This window comes from Globicephala melas, chromosome 12 (genome assembly GCF_963455315.2).
Source record: "Globicephala melas chromosome 12, mGloMel1.2, whole genome shotgun sequence".
Lineage (NCBI taxonomy): Eukaryota > Metazoa > Chordata > Mammalia > Artiodactyla > Delphinidae > Globicephala > Globicephala melas.
In genome coordinates this window covers 13,625,046-13,644,761 of record NC_083325.1, presented here as the reverse complement: position 1 = coordinate 13,644,761, position 19,716 = coordinate 13,625,046, and the positions used below count along the sequence as shown (strand labels likewise).

The window sequence follows — 19,716 nt, the reverse complement described above, 5'->3', positions numbered from 1 at the left end:
CCTCTAGGTCCATCCACATTGTTGCAAATGATGCCCAATAAATCCTTGTAAAAGAAGAAAGAGGGGAAGGAACAAGGAAGAAAGACAGAATTGAAAATATTGTAAAGTTCTCTGGGTACTTGAGGGATGTGATGTTCTTTAAGACATGTGCCCTCCCCCTCGATTTTTGAGGGGAGACCACTTTGCAGGATGAGAGTTTTTAAGCAGCCCAGGAAGCCAGCACTGCTGGTCCAGTTCTCTCTGGTTGTGCTCTTGGAGGACTCATCCACCTTGCAGACACCTTCTATTTGCATTTATCTGTCCAGTAACTGGTTATTTCCATACAAGGAGCTGAGCAACAGCTGCCTTTCCATCCCACTTGACTCTGACAGATGACATAGCCCAGGGCTGCAGAGCAAAAAGTGAGCGGGGACGCTGGCTGGGGCAGGGCACACTCGGCTGCAGGCAAAGCAGGTAGGCTCGGTGGCTTCCTCTGCCTTCTGTGCTGGGAGCAGTGTCAGCCCTCAGGGACCCCTATGAGAATACTATCCCTGTGAGGATAGCGATGACCTGTACTCTAAAGGGTTGTTGTGAAGGTTTAACACAAGAGAACTGCTAAAAACCATCTCTTTCAATTGCAAAGCATTGTGTGAATGGGACTCTTGTGGGGACTGGGAAAATGAGACTAAGGGGGAGAAATGAGGCTTGGTGAAGGTCACTAGCTAAGCTGGCTGGAAGAAGCACTCTTTCTCCTGTCATCTAAAAAGTGGTTTTAAGTGGGAGAGGGGATAAATTGGGAATTTAGGATTAACAGACACACACTACTATATATAAAACAGATGAACAACAAGGACCTACTATATAGCACAGGGAACTATATTCAATATCTTGTAATAACCTATAATGGTAAGGAATCTGAAAAAGAATATATATTATATATATGTATGTATAACTGAATCACTTTGCTCTATACCTGAAACGTTGTAAATCAACTATACTTCAATAAAATAAATAAATTAAAAAGTGGTCTTAGAACTTTAATTGAGGTATAGTTGGTGCATGATATTATATGTTACAGGTGTACAATATAATGAGTCACAATTTTTTAAGTTTATACTCCATTTTTAGTTATGACAAAATATTGGCTCTATTCCCTGGGTTGTACAATATATCCTTGTAGCTTATTTTATACCTAATAGTTTGTATCTCTTACTCCCCTACCCTTATATGGCCCCTTCCCCCTTCCCTCTCCACACTGGTAACCACTAGTTTGTCCTCTATATCTGTGAATCTGCTTCTTTTTTGTTATATTCACTAGTTGGTTGTGTTTTTAAATTATTTATTTATTTATTTATTTATTTATTTATTTATTTATTTATTTATTTATTTATTTATTTATTTATTGCGGTACGTGGGCCTCTCCCGTTGCAGAGCACAGGCTCCGGACGCGCAGGCTCAGCGGCCATGGCTCACGGGCCCAGCCGCTCCGCGGCACGTGGGATCCTCCCGGATCGGGGCACGCACCCGCATCCCCCATGTCGGCAGACGGACTCTCAACCACTGCGCCACCAGGGAAGCCCGGTTGTGTTTTTTTAGATTCCACACATAAGTGATATCATATAGTATTTGCCTTTCTCTGTCTTATTTCACTTATCACTTCCCTCTAAGACATCACGTCTTTTAGATGCTCTCATGGTGGGGAAGTAAAGAAGGGGTGGTATTTCTATCACGGAAGTACCCTTGGCCCCCTACCTATAGGTTCTCTTCCAGTTTGGAAGTCGTCCTCTGTGGCGGCTGCCTGGGAATTAGTGGATGCTGGAGGAGAGCAGGTGCTCAGAGATCACCTGGCCCAGCCTCTGATACCTACTGAGGACTTGTTCTGTGCCAGGCTCTTAGCTGCTACTTTACACGTTGTTTCATTTAATCCTCGAATCACTCTGAGAATGGGAGAATTTTGGAACTTCTTTGTAATTTTCTTCTTGCTTGAGTTTTTTAAGATACCAAGTACGTTTCATTAAAAAATAATAGTTGGACTTCCCTGGTGGTGCAGTGGTTAAGAGTCGACCTGCCAGTGCAGGGGACGTGGGTTCGATCCCCGGTCCGGGAAGATCCCACATGCGGCAGAGCAACTAAGCCCGTGCGCCACAACTACTGAGCCTGTGCTCTAGAGCCCGTGAGCCACAACTACGGAGCTCGCGCGCTTAGAGCCCATGCTCCACAACAAGAGAAGCCACCGCAGCGAGAAGTCCACACACCGCAACAGAGTAGCCCCCGCTTGCCGCAACAAGAGAAAGCCTGGGTGCAGCAACGAAGATCCAACGCAGCCAAAAATAAATAAATAATTTTAAAAATTTAAAAAAGGTAATAGTCATTTGTCTAAATGATATCAAGATCTAAGTGTTGCTATTCTCATTTTCACATAAGGAAACGAAGGCTCAGAGAGGTTAGGGTACTTGCTTGAGGTCACACAGTCAGTAGATACTGGAATCAGGGGCTGAACTCAACTCTGACCTACTCCAGGTCTGACTTTCTGTAATACCCATCCCACCACCAACAAAAAGAGATGGAGACCAGAAAGACAAGCTTTTTTTTTTTTTTTTAAACTTCCCCTTCCTGCCTACCTGATACTTCCACACATACTGCCCCCCTCCCGCCCCCCAAGAAAGGGTAGAATTTAGGTTATCTCTCATATCTACATCCATGCTACTTAAAGCTGCAGCATCAGTATCACCTGGGAGCTTGTTAGAAATGCAGAATCTCAGGCCCCACCCCAGACCTGCTGAATTAGAACCACATGATCTCTGATGATGTGCACACACACTAAAGTTTGAGGAACCCCTCTCTGCATCAGACCCACCCTCTTCCTTCTTCCTAGTTCCAGCCTCGTGGCTAAGCCTTAATGGCAGGTGGGGTGATGGAGAGAAAGGTCAGCCTCATCTCAAGGAGATCTAAATTAGGAGATAGCTCATAATACTTCCGGGATTTCACCAGCTTTTAAAAATTGACTCTAAGTCCTAAAAAAATTGTGGAATGAGATTTAAACAGGTGTGTGAGCCTGTAGAAAATACTTTGGTGGTTAACCTTTGGAACCCACTATGTGTTCACTAGGAGAAAAATCATTTCAGATTGATCACGTTTTCTTTTCATGAAAAGTAATTAAACGTTTTTTACAGCAAAGTGATTGTAAAGACGCTCATGAGACAATAGGAAGGTGAGATATTGTTGAACTGATAGTTGCATTGAGTCAAGCCTCATAAGGGATTATATGCATGACTGTAAAGGTCTCTCCATCACCCAGACTGGGGTGAAATCTATACTGTGGCATCTTGGGGCTCTGTCCCCAGCCTTCTCCTGGTCAAAGTAGCAGTAGCGGCATAGCTATGATGCGCTGCGGATTCTGTGCAACTGTAAGTATGTCAGGGTAATTCTACTCTTCCTCTCTCGTTGGGAAAGCTTAAGGGAATGCAAGGGAGAGAGGAAGACATTATTATGGGAATAACCTTGCACCTACTGTAAGTTATAAAGAAGCACTAACCTTTCATGCCCTTGAGTACTTCATGACTAGTAACAAATTACTAGCATCACACCTCAAGCAGATGGGGACACAGCAGTTTGTGGAGTTGGCCACCCATCACTTCCACTCTCTCTCTGAGCCGGGAGAATACATCAGATAACATCTGTGACATCAGTAACCTTGTGCATCTTTACTCCTGCAAAACACGCAGAGCTATGACATACATCATAACGTGTAGACTTCATTTTGTGTAAACCATGCCATGTTTCATGTCCCATCATATCGTAAGCAGTTACGATATTTTTATTCTTTGGGGAAAGGGACATTCCATTTCAACAATGAGAAGAATATGTCGCACAGTATGCCCTCTCCCGGACCATGGTGCCAATGACAAGTGACTTTTGGCAAGAGGATTGGGAGGAATTTTCAGCCACTCCCTTGGCTTAGAAGACTTCCTTGGTTCCTCCGTTGTGATCCAGGAATACCCTGTGGCCCCCCTATTGTAGTGGGTGCTCATGCTGCATGGTGATCCCAAGTTCAAGTGTTCATCCAGCAACTTGTGGTATTCCCGGTAACTAACGCATAAAGGTTGTAACTCTATGACCTCTTGCTGAATTAAATTGAAGGGCTTATATGAAGAGCACAGTAGAGTTCCCTACATTGGTTTCACTGGAAAATATCTGCCAGAAGCGTAGCTACAGCTAGAGGAGATCTTTGGAAACCCAAGCCCCTTATTTTGAAAAATGAGAATCTGAAGCTTAGAAAGACAAGGACAGCCAGTACCCAAACCCCAGTCCCCCAAAAGCCAGTGTGGTGTCCCCCAATCACAGGTTTTCTCCCTCCATTTCCAGCCTTGTGAACGTTGTGTGCCACACTTGCTTCAAGAGGCAGGAGAAGCTCCACCGCTGCGGGCAGTGCAAGTTTGCCCATTACTGTGACCGCACCTGCCAGAAGGATGCTTGGCAGAACCACAAGAACGAGTGTTCGGCCATCAAGAGATACGGGAAGGTGCCCAATGAGAACATCAGGTCAGAGCTGGGCCCCGGGGTGGAGACTGGGATTCCCAAATGTCAGGCGGGGGATGGCGGCAGGGACAGCATGCCCGGGTCCAAGCAAGCTGGGATGAGTGCAAATCAGGAAAGAGTCCCAGAGAGACAGGATATGGTCACTTCTTCCATGCTCTCCCTTGGTCTGGGAAGCCCATCTATGAGGGGATCTCCACTGGTGGAGCTGGTTGCAGGCTTGTTCCGTGCGGCTCCCCAGTGTTTAATTTTTTAAAAAAATTTTATTTGTTTATTTATTTTTGGCCGTGTTGGATCTTTGTTGCTGCGTGCGGGCTTTCTCTAGTCGCGGCGAGCGGGGGCTACTCTTGGCAGCGGTGCGCAGTCTTCTCATTGCAGTGGCTTCTCTCATTGCGGAGAACAGGCTCTAGGCTCACGGGCTTCAGTAGTTGTGGCTCGTGGGCTCAGCAGTTGTGGCTCGTGGACTCTAGAGCGCAGGCTCAGTAGTTGTGGCGCACGGGCTTAGTTGCTCCTCAGCATGTGGGATCTTCCCGGACCAGGGCTCGAACCCGTGTCCCCTGCATTGGTAGGCAGATTCTCAACCACTGCACCACCAGGGAAGCCCCCCAATGTTTACTTTTTAAAAATTGATCTGCCTGTGTCAAAAAATTAATGAGTGGCAGAGAGTCACCAAAGTGTCCCTTGGTCACAGGCTTTATCTTGTGGGCACGGGCTGCCTAATGGTTAACAAGTGGGCCTTCTCTGCCCTCAGAGTGAAGTAAGGCCCTCTGTCTCATACTCAAAGTTCTGTACTTTCTATGCTGTATAGCACGGGGAGATCAGCTTTGTGACGACCTAAAGGGGTGGAATGGGGAGGGTGGGAGGGAAGCCCAAGAGGGAGGGGATATAGGTATACATATAGCTGATTCACTTTGTTGTACAGCAGAAACTAACACAACATTGTAAAGCAATTATAATCTAACAAAGATGTAAAAAAAAAAAAAAAAACCTCCCCAAAAAACAAAGTTCTGGGTTCTGGCTTTATAGGGCCCTCCCTCTTGTCCCACGTTAACCACCCCCCTTCTCCTCCAGAGCCCTTTGCTCCTTCCAGACAAGGCCTTCCTTGCCCCTGCTCCCTGCATATGCACGTTTGGGGCTGCCTCAGGGCCTTTGCTTATACTGTTTCCCCTCTTAGATTGTCTTTGCCTTCTCTCTATCTAATCATTAAGAATGTGAATAAGTTCACACATGATGTCGACATCCACTACCTCACTTTGTCTCCTAAACACCTCTGTGTTGGAGGAGGGCATTGAGAGGACACGACTTCTGGTTGACCTGCAAGCTGGACCCAGGTCTTCATCCCCTCCCCTGTCCTTGGAATGTGCTCGCTTGCCTTCCCCACCTCCCAGAAGCTGCCCAAGAATGTGGCATTGAGATAGCAATGTGGTGTTGAAACCACCTGGAAGGTATGACTGAACCCAGTGAAGGCCTCTTTATAAACCCTAAAATTCGGCTGGCAGGGACCAAGATCTTTTTTTTTTTTTAATTTATTTTTTTTGCGGTACGCGGGCCCCTCACTGTTGTGGCCTCTCTCGCTGCGGAGCACAGGCTCCGGACGCGCAGGCTCAGCGGCCATGGCTCACGGGCCCAGCCGCTCCGCGGCATGTGGGATCTTCCCGGACCGGGGCATGAACCCGTGTCCCCTGCATCGTCAGGCGGACTCTCAACCACTGCGCCGCCAGGGAAGCCCCCAAGATCTTTTTATCTGTGGCCGCCCAAGACAAGCCTCCTAAGTAAGTCCCCTGCTGATTCGAACTGACACCCACCAATCTGGAGTGGTCTGCCTCTCTTCCTGCCCTCTGTGGATGGGGGCCAGTTTGTGAACCAACACTCTGCAGGTTAGCACGGCAGGGGATACATATTATCCTCACTTTACTTGCCACTGGAGAGGTTCAGGGAGGTCAAGTGATTTGCCCAGGGTCACACAGTAAGAAGTGGAGTCGTCAGACTCCTTCTCCAGTGCTCATCTTAGCCACACAGTCAGGAGAGACCCAGGCTGCTGCACCTCACTGTGTCCCCAGGCCCCTTCCATGATTACCCAGACCCACGTGACCTGGCTTCTGCCCACCTCTCCACCTTTATGTGATTTCCTCTCCTTGCTCCCTAGCTCCAGCACCTTGCTGTTTCTAATCGTGCCAAGCTCTTTCCCTGTTCCTTCGTACTCGCTGTTCTTTCCCCATCTGCACAGGGCGGGCGCTTGTTCACTCCGCGGGCAGCCAGGGGGTGCCGTGTCAAGCCTCCCCCCATCACCTTGGTTTCCCCTTCCCCAACCGCTCCCTATCAGGTCACCCTGTTTGATTTGGGGCATAGCACTTAACAGTAGTTTAGATTATCTTTTCAACTTAGGTCTCCCACTCTAAGAAGCTTCATGCTACAAGAAATTCCATCCGTCTAGTTCAAAACGGTGTCTTGGGCCCGACCCTGTGCCGGGCGTGTACTAGACTCTCAGCAAGCGTTTGTCGAATGAATGAGCGCAGCGAGGCCTCTCTAACCCCGCCCGTCTGCGCAGGCTGGCGGCGCGCGTCCTGTGGCGGGTGGAGAGAGAGGGCGGCGGGCTCACGGAGGGCTGCCTGGTCCCCGTGGACGACCTGCAGAGCCACGTGGAACACTTCGGGGAGGAGGCGCTGAAAGAGCTGCGGGGGGACGTGGACACTTTCCTGCAGTACTGGCCGCCCCAGAGCCAGCAGTTCAGCATGCAGTACATCTCGCGGATCTTCGGCGTGGTAAGATTTCTCCCAAAGTGGCCTTGGGGCTGGGCTGGCGCCTGGGATTGTCCGACGAAGGACCTTCCGGATGCTGCCAGGTCCGTGTGGAAGGGGAGGCCAAGAGAAGTGCTGGACGGGGGACAGAGACCTCACATGACAAACTTTTACCCAGTTCTCTTTCCGGTCTTCCTTTACTCTGAGGTCACGCCTGCGTGGCTGAAGTCAGCACCCCAAGCGTAAACTACTCATTAGCTCTGAGCGGTAGATTTTGATGGTGATTTACCTTCTCGTTCATCTGCACTTCCTATATTTTCTCTTCTCCACATTGAAAACGAAGACCCAGTCACTATCCCTTCTTGCCCACCAGTCACTTTGGAAGTAAGACTCTTCCTTTTCCCACATCTGATGTGCTGATCATGGGCAACCAGGGAGAGGAGAGTAGGGGCTTTCTGGAGGGCACTGCCTTGAGCAACCTATCCAGGCCTCTTGAAGCCATGAGGGTCCGGGAGGACGGGGTGGGAGCCCAGGGGGTCAGCAGTCTCAGGCCGTGGGCTATGGGGGCACGTCTCCCATCTGGCAGGCCCGGCCCCTTGTGGGGTGCTGGTGAGTGGGCTGAGGAAGGGGTTATTGTGATAACAGTAGCATGATCACACGCAGCATCTCTCACCATGTGCCAGTGCTTCTGTAATAGTGAGAGTTCTCCAGAGAAACAGAACCACAAGGATGTACTGTGTGTGTCCATGTATGTGCATATATATATATATAGTATATTATACTCTATGCTTTATATTATGGATAGCATATATATATTCTATATGGAGAGAGAGAGAGAGAGAGAGAGGGAGAGAGAGAGAGAGAGAGAGAAGGAGATTTATTTTAATGAACTGGCTCTTGTGATGGTGGGAGCTGCTGGTAGGCCATCAGGCTGAAGACCCAAAGAAGAATTGCGGTTCAAGTTCAAAGGCAGTCCACTGGCAGGATTCCTTCTTCCTCAGGGGCAGTCAGTCTTTGTTCTGTGAAGGCCTTCAACTGATTGTATGAGCCCATCTCCATTGTGCAGGGTAATCTGCTTTACTCAAAGTCTACCAATTCAAATGTTTATCTCATCCAAAAAACACCTTCACAGAAACATACAGAATAATGTTTAATCAAATATCTGGTCACCACAGCCCAGCCAAGTTGACAGAAAGATAACCATCATAGCCTTCCAGATATTATTTTGTGCAAAACAAGATGAAGTCCGTGGTTTTAACATTCCTAGGGCCAGAGAGGTTACAGGACTGCCAAAGGTCACACAGTGAGCTGGTGTCCAAGGAAGGTCTAGAAGCAGTCTGTCTGATGCCAGAGTTCCTACTCTCACATGTGGAGTTTCTGTGCTCCACAGCCTTGGTGTGAATGGGTGTCATAGACTATCTTGAGTATCTCTAAGGTGGTCTGGGGACTACAGCCAAGGATGCTGTAATCACCAAGGTGTAGAGCTGAAAGGACCCATGAAGATCATCTAGTCTAACTTATTCAACCTACAGATGGGAAAATAAGAGCTCAGAGAAGAAAGAAATTTGTCCAAGGTAACACAGCTTATTAGTGGTACTGACGGGCTTAACTTCATGTACTTGCTGAATGACCAATGAGATTGATGGAGAAAGTGACTGTCCTCTAGTATCAATAACAAATAGCTATGTGCTATACAGATCAGTATATATCTATAAATGTATATTGTGTTATAAATATTATGGATAGCATGTATTTATATATATGATTTTTACATTTGGCAGAAACTTGTGTGCAGATATTAATGTATCCTAGGTAATATTTATTCTTATACATTTTTTATACCCTGAGGGCAGACATTTGGAATCTATTTCTATAAAAAAATAACTTTTTTTAAGGAAAAAGAAAGAAATCAGGTGCCATATAAGCAGTAACCAATTTGATATGCCTGGCATTCAGAGATAAATGTTGCACTCATCAGATTTTAAAATTGTGGACAGGGAGTACAAGGTATCCACCAGACACAAAATCATCAAAAACAGATGTTAATTTTATTTTATGAATAGTTATAGGAGTTGAGAGTAGTCAAAGGTAGCAGAGGAGACACACACACACAAAGCAGAGAAGGGCACAGAGAGAGAAACCAAGATAGACGCTGGGGAAGACTCGTGAGACTCAGATACAGGAAAAAGGAGAAACTTCTCAGAACCAACATTTCCATCTTGGGCCTTTTTATTTTTTTACTTTATTTTATTTTTTGACTGTGCCACACGGCTTGTGGGACCTTAATTGCCCGACCAGGGATTGAACCTGGGGCCCCAGCAGTGAGAGCACTGAGTCCTAACCACTGAACCACCAGGGAATTCCCATTTTGGGCCTTTTTAGAATACAGCTACCCAAAACTTTCAAGGTGGTGGTGCATTTTAGCAAATAGGAGACTCTCCCACGGTGCTAATCTTGAGGGTCATTTGGAGTCACACAGAGAACAGGAGACTGACTGTCTCGTTTCCAGACTCTCTAAGCATTTCCAGGATGAGACCAGGTTTTCTATTTTTTAAAAAACTTTCAACAGCTGGAGGGTGTTCTGCACCAAGTCTATGTTAGCTGACTCTCCTCTTTTCCCCTGGGTAGATTAACTGCAATGGTTTCACGCTCAGTGACCAGAGAGGCCTGCAGGCAGTGGGTGTGGGCATCTTCCCCAACCTGGGCCTGGTGAACCATGACTGTTGGCCCAACTGCACGGTCATATTTAACAACGGCAAGTGAGTATGTCTTCAACTTGGGTTGGTATGTTGGGGATGGGGAGACCTTACGGTATTGTCTCTACCCTTGATTTAAACCAAAAGTAACCTGTTGAACCTGAGCTAGCATGGATTCCAAATGGACAGAAAATAGAAATTTTATTCTAGAATAATTGTGAATGGGAGAAACATAATGAGGAAGATGGCAAAGAATTCCACATGAGGAATTTTGGAGTCTCTGTATGTTTCTTGAGGTTGCCTAGATATGTTAGCTAAACCTCTAACTGCTACATAATTTAGAACTTGAAGCCTGAGATTTTTCTATCTAGAGGTCATTGCAGAACCTCATCAACTGAGAAGGCGCTTGGCAGGAACAGTCAAGTTCCCAGCAGAAATCAGAAGGCACACGCAGGGGTTACCCTAAGAGAAGTTAGTAAGAGCACAATTGACGGAAGTGTGGGTAGAGTCGAAGAAATTGACAAAGAATGGTGAAATGTCCAGGGTCTAGTGACAGAATGAAACAATTACCACCTTTTGACCTGGAGGGGCAATGGAGGAAGTACGGTTCTTGCAGCTGGTGAGAGCTGTAGCCATAGGAGGGGGCCCTTTCTCCCTGCCCACCCCCGCCACTCCAACAGCTTGGCTGTACCTGTAGAGAAACCAGCCACTGCTAGAACTGTGGTGTGGCAGAGGGAGAGCCAAGAGACTAAATACCCCAACCTCTTTCTCCTCCCATCTTCTGATCTCCTCCCATGGGCCAAACCCCAACCAGAAGCCAGAGGGCCAAGGAACCTGGGTGATGAAGCCCTCAGAGGTCAGCCCTGCCCCCCTGGAAGGCACAGGTCGGGACAGGAGGGCAGAGAATGGAATTTGGGGTGGGGCGCAAATGGAGAAGAGTCAGCAAACAGGATGAGCCCCTCGTTGTCCATGGCTTAGGCTGGGGGTTTTGGGGGAATGAGGCCTAAACAATATTTCTTTTGCTCTTAGAGATGAGCTCTTATGACAGGTGCCAGTTGACTCTAAGCCATCAACAATGAGCAGGCTTCCCCCCAAAGATAATGGTTTCTGGTTCTCAGCCAAGACTCAAGCTTAAGTTCCAATAGAGCGAGGGCTCTGATTTCCCTTTTCCTTCCTATTTCTGGAAGCAAGGGCATGCATGACAGTAGCACTTGAGAAAGTCACTCAAGACAGGACAGTTCATTTTGCACCCAGATGATTATCTTTCCCCAGCATTTGTATTTCCCTTTGTAAGCCTCTTGGGGTCACTGGCCTGGACCTCATGGAATCCTCCCCAGAGGAGCTGGTGTCTGGAGTTACCCTGGTTGGCAGAGAAGATCAGATTCACATGTGGGGCTGGTCTTTCTGGACACCACTCCCCTAAGTGGTGGTGACCCAGAGCTCTTCTTGTCACCACATGTAGCAGCCACAAGAACCCGGGGGCCCTTTCTTCAGATCATCACCAGTGCCCGCTCTGGCTTCCACGCATCCACTAATTTCAAGCAGCCACATTGTACCCGAGCTTCTTGGATGTTGTGCAAGAGGTGACTGCAGTCACTGTCTAGCTGCTGCCATAGTGGAAAGAACACTGGACGCGGTGCTAGGAGCCCAATTCTAACCCCAGTAATTTCTGCATACTTCCTGAGTGATGGGTCTCCAGACACAGTTCAAACTGTTCCCAAAATAGACATTCAAAGAGGCCAACCTTATTTGTCCAAGATGCTTGTTAGTGGGACAATAATAGCCTCCCATGTGTTTTCTTAGCACTCGACTTTTATTTTATTCTTTTGGAAAAGAATGCCTGAAGGAAGGTTTATTTCAGTAGAAGAGAAAGCTGAGCCAGGGTTTGAATCATCCAAAGATCGCCTGATGCTGCTTCTTGGTGGCCACACAGCTGGGGACTCTAAGTTGAAGCCCTTATTGGTGTACCACTCAGAAAACCCCAAGACTCTGAAGGGGTACTCCAAGCCCAATTTGCCCACGATTTGGCGCTCAAACAGGACTGGGCAACCTGGAGCATCTTTCATGAATGGTTCCCATACTTTTTGTGCCCTGCCATTGAAAAATACTGTAGCACTCTACTTTTCGATGCGTTGTCTCGTGACGGTCTCATGACCAGGTTACAGATGAGAATACCGAGGCCCAGGGAAGTGAAGCAACTTGTCCAGGGCCGAATCCCTTTGAACCCAGAACTTCTCATTCCAAATCCAGTGCACTTTCCACTATAGCAGGCTGCCTCTTGTCAAGGGAGCCCAGCTAGGAGCGGCTGGGATAGAGATGGTTGTGATGACCAAAGCTTTGATGGCATAACCTGGAGTGCTGTGCGCCCTTGCTAGCCGTACGGGATAAGCCAATGGTAATGATTTCCATTTGGGTGTCTGTTTTGTTTTTCAGTCATGAGGCAGTGAAATCCATGTTTCACACCCAGATGAGGTGGGTCAGTCTTTGGAAACATCCCTGCTGCTCTGACCCATCTCCCTCACTTGCCTGGTTTGCTGGGGCTGCCCCTTCACGAGACCCCTTGGCTGTCTGTCCGTAATGTCCTTCTGCTCCCCAGAATCTTGTCTTTGCTGGATGCTGTGTGTTTAATGCATTTATATTAATCATTTTGTTCCTCACCCACCCACTACCTGCTGTGCCTATGCTTCCCTCTCTTACTCCTCATTTCTCTCTCTCCTCCAACCTCAAAGCGTGAAGGTCCTTTCCAGTCCACATCATCTTAGCAAAAACCCACACTCTCCCTTTAAACCCTGCTTATCGTGAAATGAGCACTGTTGATATTACTGACCTACTAAAGGACTCTGTGTTTTTGTTTTTTTTTCTTTTTTGCGGTACGCGGGCCTCTCACTGTTGTGGCCTCTCCCTTTCGGAGCACAGTCTCCGGACGCTCAGGCTCAGCGGCCATGGCTCACGGGCCCAGCTGCTCCGCGGCATGTGGGATCTTCCCGGATCGGGACACGAACCCGTGTCCCCTGCATCGGCAGGCAGACTCTCAACCACTGCACCACCAGGGAAGCCCAAGGACTCTGTGTTTGTTTATAACCTCCAACTTCTCACTCAGACTGGTTCTGAAAATGGTACCCATAACTGTGATGTTTTTGATAAATATTTATTCATAGTATTCTCTTTATTGCTTCTGGCCAACTATGAATTAGTGGTTTAGGTTAGATTTTACTTCGGACTTTTCTTAATGACAACTCCACAGCCCCAGTGGGCCTTTTTCTCAAGGTGGGCTTGAAAGTACTTGAAATGATCTTCGGATTAACAACAAAATGCTGTGTGGAAGTTTGGGCTTTGGGAGGGCAGGGGTAGGAGTGGTTGGTGCACCTGAGTCTGTGTTGATGTGCGTTGCGAGGGACTTTGGACGATTCACATCATCTCCTGGGTGTTTGGTTCTACATTTGTAGAGCAAAGGTCAAGGTGAGAGCGTGTCTAGGGACCTTCCTAATTCTAAGTCTCTGTGGCCCTGGACTCTGCTCCTGACCTCTCTACAAGAAATACTTAAGTTGCCTACTTGTGGCTCAATTGGCTGAACTGTAGAACTGCAGAGCATTAGAGATGGAAGAGGTCTGGGATCCAAAACAGAATAGTGGTCACTATTCCTCCCCTGATTCCCAGTGCCAGGTTAGGTAAAATGGGGCATATAAGTGTGCATTTCTTATACCTAAGTGACTTTACATTAATTTGGTTTTGAAAACTCTCTCATATCATTGAAATAATTTGAGATACTCTGAGACCTTGTAAGAATTGGATTAACCTTGGTGCGAAGCAAAGCTACTGGCCAACTCAACTGGTCATTGATTTACTGTTGAACGAGGACATGTCAATATAGTGAGCTGCCTCTGTGAAAGGGCTAGTGGGAGCAGAATTGCTTACTTATCCTGTATTATCACATATATTGGGCAAGGCAGTGTACCCCACTTTGAGAGAAGGTTCTTTAACCTTAAGCGGTCACCTCAGGGGCCTGGACATGCAAGTCACTGCTGTTCCTCGCTTGGCTGTCGCCTCCGAGCACGTGGAAGGGGCTCCCTCTGACTGGGACCTTTCTCTGGTGCTAGAATCTTCTCTTGCCTTTCACGTGGCATCTGAATCAGCCTCTCTGGGAGGTAAAGGAAATGACCATGGACTTCTCTGTAGATGCTTTCCCAGCCCTCTGCATCCTGCCCCTCACTCTCTGGGTGATGGGTTCCCTCTGGGCAGGGAGGCCCCCTGATGTTGTAGGGATACAGGAGCATAGCTTAGGATCCAGCTTGCCGGGCTCACCCCTCTTTCTGTAGTTTCTGGACTCCTGGGTGGAAGATGCATGGCTGAGAGGCCCACAGGCTGGTCTCAGCTAGTTTGGCTTAGCTGGGTGTCAGTTGTGCAGTGGGATTTTGTCTTCAGTACATTCTGTATCTATATTACATGGTGAGGTGTGTAGTGCTGTAAGTAATTGGAGGGTCAGGTCTAGGCTGGAAGGGGGTTACAATGTCATCTGCTCTCGCTAACCACCTTCAACCCCAAAGCCATGTCCCCCAGTAAACACAAAAGTGAACAATGCAGTGGGCTAATAAAGAGCTAGCCTTTATTTGCCTCAGAGATCTGCAGGCATAAGTCTCCTCACATAAATTAGGTCTGAACCATTGGACCAAAGGTTAAGGTAAGAGGGGGCTTATAATTAGACACAGAACGGGCCAAGCTTCTGGGTAACTGAATGTGCGTGTTTCTGAGAGAAGCAGTCTCCAAACTAACCAGAAATGACTATCAAGGCTTCTCTTGTCTGGAGTTTTTGCCTTATTATTTCTCCATTCCTTTGTTACAGACAATCAGTAGCTAAATGCACTGGGAGACCTGCAGGCGTGGAACCTTTGTATGCTTTTATGATGGAGCCCAGACCTCTACTGGGAGTCTATTTGAGCTGATTCCAGAGCAATTAGCTGAATGGAGCAGATTTGATTGTTATAATGAGTAGAGTAGAACTCTCCAGAAAACTGTCCTTTACACCACATCTCCCCCTTTGGGGGGGAATGGAGTTTTCTCAGTGTTAGTGGAGGTCGTTGTCTTTGAGACTCAACTTCTTGAAACCTTGAAGAGCATACATCCCACCCCGGATCTGATGGACTCTTCTCCTTTACCCTGCTCCAGAATTGAACTCCGGGCCCTGGGCAAGATCTCAGAAGGAGAGGAGCTGACCGTGTCCTATATCGACTTCCTTAACGTCAGCGAAGAACGCAAGAAGCAGCTGAAGAAGCAGTACTACTTTGACTGTACGTGTGAGCACTGCCAGAAAGGGCTGAAGGACGACCTCTTCCTGGGTGTGAAAGACGACCCGAAGGTACAGGCAGCCCCACCACTGGGGTGCTTCTGGGCATCTTCCCCAGGAGCCAGGCGAGGGCAGATTCCACAGCTAACCAAGGCGCCACTGCCCTGGTGGACAGAGCGGGTGGTGGACAGAGCACGCAGATGGGTCCCAGCTAGCGTCCTGGTACCACTGCTTGCCAGGTGTCTGACTTTGGGGAAGTTACTCTGTTTTCTCATTTGTAAGATAGGAATGATGGCACCTGCTACAGGGGTTGTTATGAGGATTAAGCAAGATGATATATGTAAAAGGAGAGGCATAGAGAGTAGACGCTAAAGGAGAGGCATAGAGAGTAGACACTAAAGAGAGGCATAGAGAGTAGACACTAAAGGAGAGGCATAGAGAGTAGACACTAAGGGAGAGGCATAGAGAGTAGACACTGAAGGAGAGGCATAGAGAGTAGACACTGAAGGAGAGGCATAGAGAGTAGACACTGAAGGAGAGGCATAGAGAGTAGACGCTGAAGGAGAGGCATAGAGAGTAGACGCTGAAGGAGTGGCATAGAGTAGACACTAAGGGAGAGGCATAGAGAGTAGACACTGAAGGAGAGGCATAGAGAGTAGACACTCAGTAAATTTAAGTTCCTCTTCTTGCCCCTTTGCAGGTTAAGTGATGCTGAGAATTCCATATAGAGAGACCAGATGGGCAAAGAGACTTGTTGTCGGGTTATCACAAAGATATTCCTAGTCCCATGGAAATGGGCAATGGGGAGATGGAGCAATGTTTGGATTGCTTAATATGCTTAATTCCTGAGTAACTGTTGCCTAATTGATGGTGAGACCACTCAGCACTGGAAGTCTTACCAAGGGGGATGTCCCCCAGCGCCCCCTTCACAATAAGCAAGCCTTCGTAGAGGCTCCTGAAGAAGACCTCAAGACCTCAGATAATCAACTATACTTCAATTAAAAAAAAAATAAAAGAGAGCGAGAGACTTAGGAACGAAGGCACCTGGTCCAGGAATGCAAATATGCGAAGAGCATGACCTGCCGGGGGACCTGAGTCCTCGGCTGCATCTCCCTTCACAGACTGCGGTGCTCTGGCCCTGCACCAAATCCCCTGTGGGGAGGGCAGCTTTCCCCCCACCCGTGAGGCCTGCCAGGGAGAGCCTTTGGAATTGCCTACGGTCAGGTCTGAAAAATCACACGTAGGTTTTTAACCGGGAGCCATTCTCCTCGGGGAGGCTAACCCAGCACTTCTATATAATTCACAGTTCACCAGAGCATTTAAGATACAAATATACTTCTGAATTAACGTATGCATCCTAAGTGTGGGCAGGAACTTGTCTCTGGTTAGAGCAAAGGCTACAAGCAAAACTGACTTCTAGGTTCAGATGGTGGGGCCTCTCTCAATGACTTCATTACCCAGTGGTGTCAGTGCTACTGTCCAGATAGCTCTGTTCCCCCACTTGATGCACCTCTCTTTCATTTTCTGGCTATTCGAGGCTTCTTTTGCCACTAACTTATTTTTACTCTCAATATATAATATTTTTTACCCTTTGGCCAAGCAGTTCTAAGAATTTACCCTGCAGATATACTTGCGTATGTGCACAGGAATATATGTGTAAAGAGATAGTACATTATGGCATTATTGGGAACAGCAAAATATTGGAAAAAAGCTAAATAACCACCAATAGGGAAATATTTAAGTTAAGAAAATAAACTAATGAGTTAGATCTTTGTGTACAGACATGGAATGAGCTCTCTTTCTTTTTTTTTAATTTATTATTTTTAAAAATTGAAGTATAGCTGATTTACAGTGTTGTGTTAGTTGCTGGTGTACAGCAAAGTGACTCAGTTATACATACATATATATATTCTTCTTCATATTCTTTTCCATGATGATTTATTACAGGATTTTGAATATAGTTCCCTGTTCTATACAGTAGGACCTTGTTGTTTATCATTCTACATGTAATAATTTGCATCTGCTAGTCTCAAACTCCCAATACTTCCCTCCCCCATCCCCCTCCCCCTTGGCAACCACAAGTCTCTATGTCTGTGAGTCTGTTTCTGTTTCATAGATAAGTTCATTTGTGTCACATTTTAGATTCCACATATAAGTGGTATCATATGGTATTTGTTTTTCTCTTTCTGACTTACTTTGCTTAGTGTGATAATCTCTAGGTCCATCCATGTAGCTGCAAATCGCATTATTTCATTCTTTTTTATGGCCGAGTAATATTCCATTGTACCACATCTTCTTTATCCATTCATCTGTCGATGGACATTTAGGTTGTTTCCATGTCTTGGTAATTGTAAATAGTTGAGCTCTATTTCTTAAGGGAAAAGAGTTAAGGGGCTGGACATTGACGTATGAATTCGTTTCCTAGGGCTGCCATAACACAGTACCCCAAACTGGGTGGCTTACAATAGAAATGTATTGTTTCTCAGGTCTGGAGGCTAAAATCTGAAATCAAGGTCTTGGCAGGGCTGGTTCCTTTTGAGGGCTGTGAAAGAAGTGTCTGTTCTAGGCCTCTTTCTTTGGCTTGTAGCTGGCCCTGGGCCTTTTCACATGGTCTTCTCCTCATGTGTCTTTTTCTCTTCACCTGGCATTGTTTTTTTAAGAACACCAGTGCTGTTGGATTAAGGGCCCATCCTACTTGAGTATGACCTCATCTTAACAAATTACATCTGCAATGACCCCATTTCTAAATAAGGTCAGATTCTGAGGTACTGGGGGTTAAGACTGCAACATAGGAATTTAATTTGGGGGGGATGAAATTCAACCCATAACACTGTGTATGCTACCATTTCTGAAAATTAAATTTATTAAATTATTTCAATTAAAAGGGACACATGCCCTGACACAGATTCGCTCACCCCACCTGGGTGTGCAAGCAGAGTCAGTCTCCAAACAGACAGAAGTAGGAGGAGGAAGCTGTAACCAGTGGATCAACGATGCCTAGTGTGGAGAAGTTGAGAGTCATCCCTCCCAGGCAGGATACAAAGCAGGAATGTGTTCCTTATAGGAACAACCCCATTTTCACAGAATAAAAGGTTCTGTTTTCCAGGAAATGTGTATTGACACTTATGTGTGGGGCACTGAACACAGTACCACAGGAGCTACAGAAAAGAATAAGCCACTGTGTCCACCCTCACCCTGACCTTCCAGAACCTGCAGGATAATATGTGTCTTATCAGCAAGCCAGCCAGCCTTCCCTCCTGGTGCCTGGCCCTGAGTATTTTTTTCATAACTTGCTGCCACCACTATCTAATTTTTCAAAGAGGCCAGACCCTCTTTTCTCCCTTCAGAAATTAAGTGAAACAACTGTGTAGTCATTTCTCTAAATTTTTCAATATTTACCTGGCAACTCCAATAGTTAAATAGGTGATGTGTGGCTGTTAGCTCCTGTCCCTTCACTTTAGATATGCTCACCAGCTGGTGACTGTATGCCCATGTCTTTCAGTCTGAATTAGCAGAGCTGACATCTCTCTTGATATAAAAACATCGATGATTTCTGCTTGAACCGACCTTGATTCAAAGCGAAAACTGTCTATTATTTTTATATCACATTGGGTTTCTCTGTTAAAATAAAGAAATAACTCAAAATAAAAATGACTCAACCAAAACAAGTAAGCAGAAGAAAAAATTGAGTATAACTTTTTAAAAGCAAGTGCATCTGAAGGCATTATAAAAAGCCATTATATTGTAGTGGAAAGAATACTGGAGAATTAGGAGGCCTGTGTTCTAGTTCTGGCTGTGACCCTGAATGTCTGAGCTTGGGCACGTCTCTTCCTTGTGGGTCTCAGTTTCCTCATCTGTAAAGTGGAGCATTGGACTAACTTATTAACAGTTCCTTCAAGCTTTTCTATCTATGATGTCATCACAGTTGCTTTTCTTTCTTTATTTAAATAATGCTTTATCCCAGCCTGACAAGCTCCTTTCTATACACCAGCCTTTGTGACTCATCTTCAAACCTTAAATTGGCATCAAAATTGTTTCTGACTCCTATGTATATATTATAAATAACTAAATAAATATAATAAAAACACACACATATAGACCTGGATAAAAATAAAAACCAAATCTTTTAAAAATGAGAACATAACACCAATTTCCCCCGATTGTAGCTTTGGACCCTCCTTGTTTAGGCTGTTTGGTTCTCTCTCTCTCTCTCTCTCTCCAGCCTTCAGCTATGGTTTTCACAATAGGAATGTTCCAGTTTCTCAAGATTGGGGAGCTAATGTCCCTCTTTCCTTCCCCTCCTCCTCTTTTGATTCCTCCTCTGGCTTCTACCCCTTCTCCTCCGGTTCCTTTCTCTTCCTCCCTGTTTTCTATTAATTGTGGTGTGCTCCTCGAGAGGGGAGCCTCTCTCTGTGGGCTTCCTTACATCCTATCTGCAGATCAGGTTTTCCTGCCTTTACTCCGAAAAGGGAGCCAAGTGGAACCG

At 46.5% G+C, this 19,716-nt stretch overlaps 1 protein-coding gene across 2 annotated transcripts in view; it reads left to right on the top strand.

Moving 5' to 3' along the window:
- SMYD1 (SET and MYND domain containing 1) overlaps positions 1 to 19,716 on the top strand; it is a 38,297-nt gene that overhangs the window by 10,910 nt on the left and 7,671 nt on the right. The window contains exons 2-6 of one of the 2 annotated variants that reach the window (XM_060309486.1): positions 4,345 to 4,521; positions 7,064 to 7,277; positions 9,882 to 10,012; positions 12,383 to 12,421; positions 15,113 to 15,302. In XM_060309486.1, coding sequence (XP_060165469.1) covers positions 4,345 to 4,521; positions 7,064 to 7,277; positions 9,882 to 10,012; positions 12,383 to 12,421; positions 15,113 to 15,302 — 751 coding nt within the window. The remainder of the gene's footprint in view (positions 1 to 4,344; positions 4,522 to 7,063; positions 7,278 to 9,881; positions 10,013 to 12,382; positions 12,422 to 15,112; positions 15,303 to 19,716) is intronic. The other variant, XM_030837419.2, reaches the window with a different exon arrangement.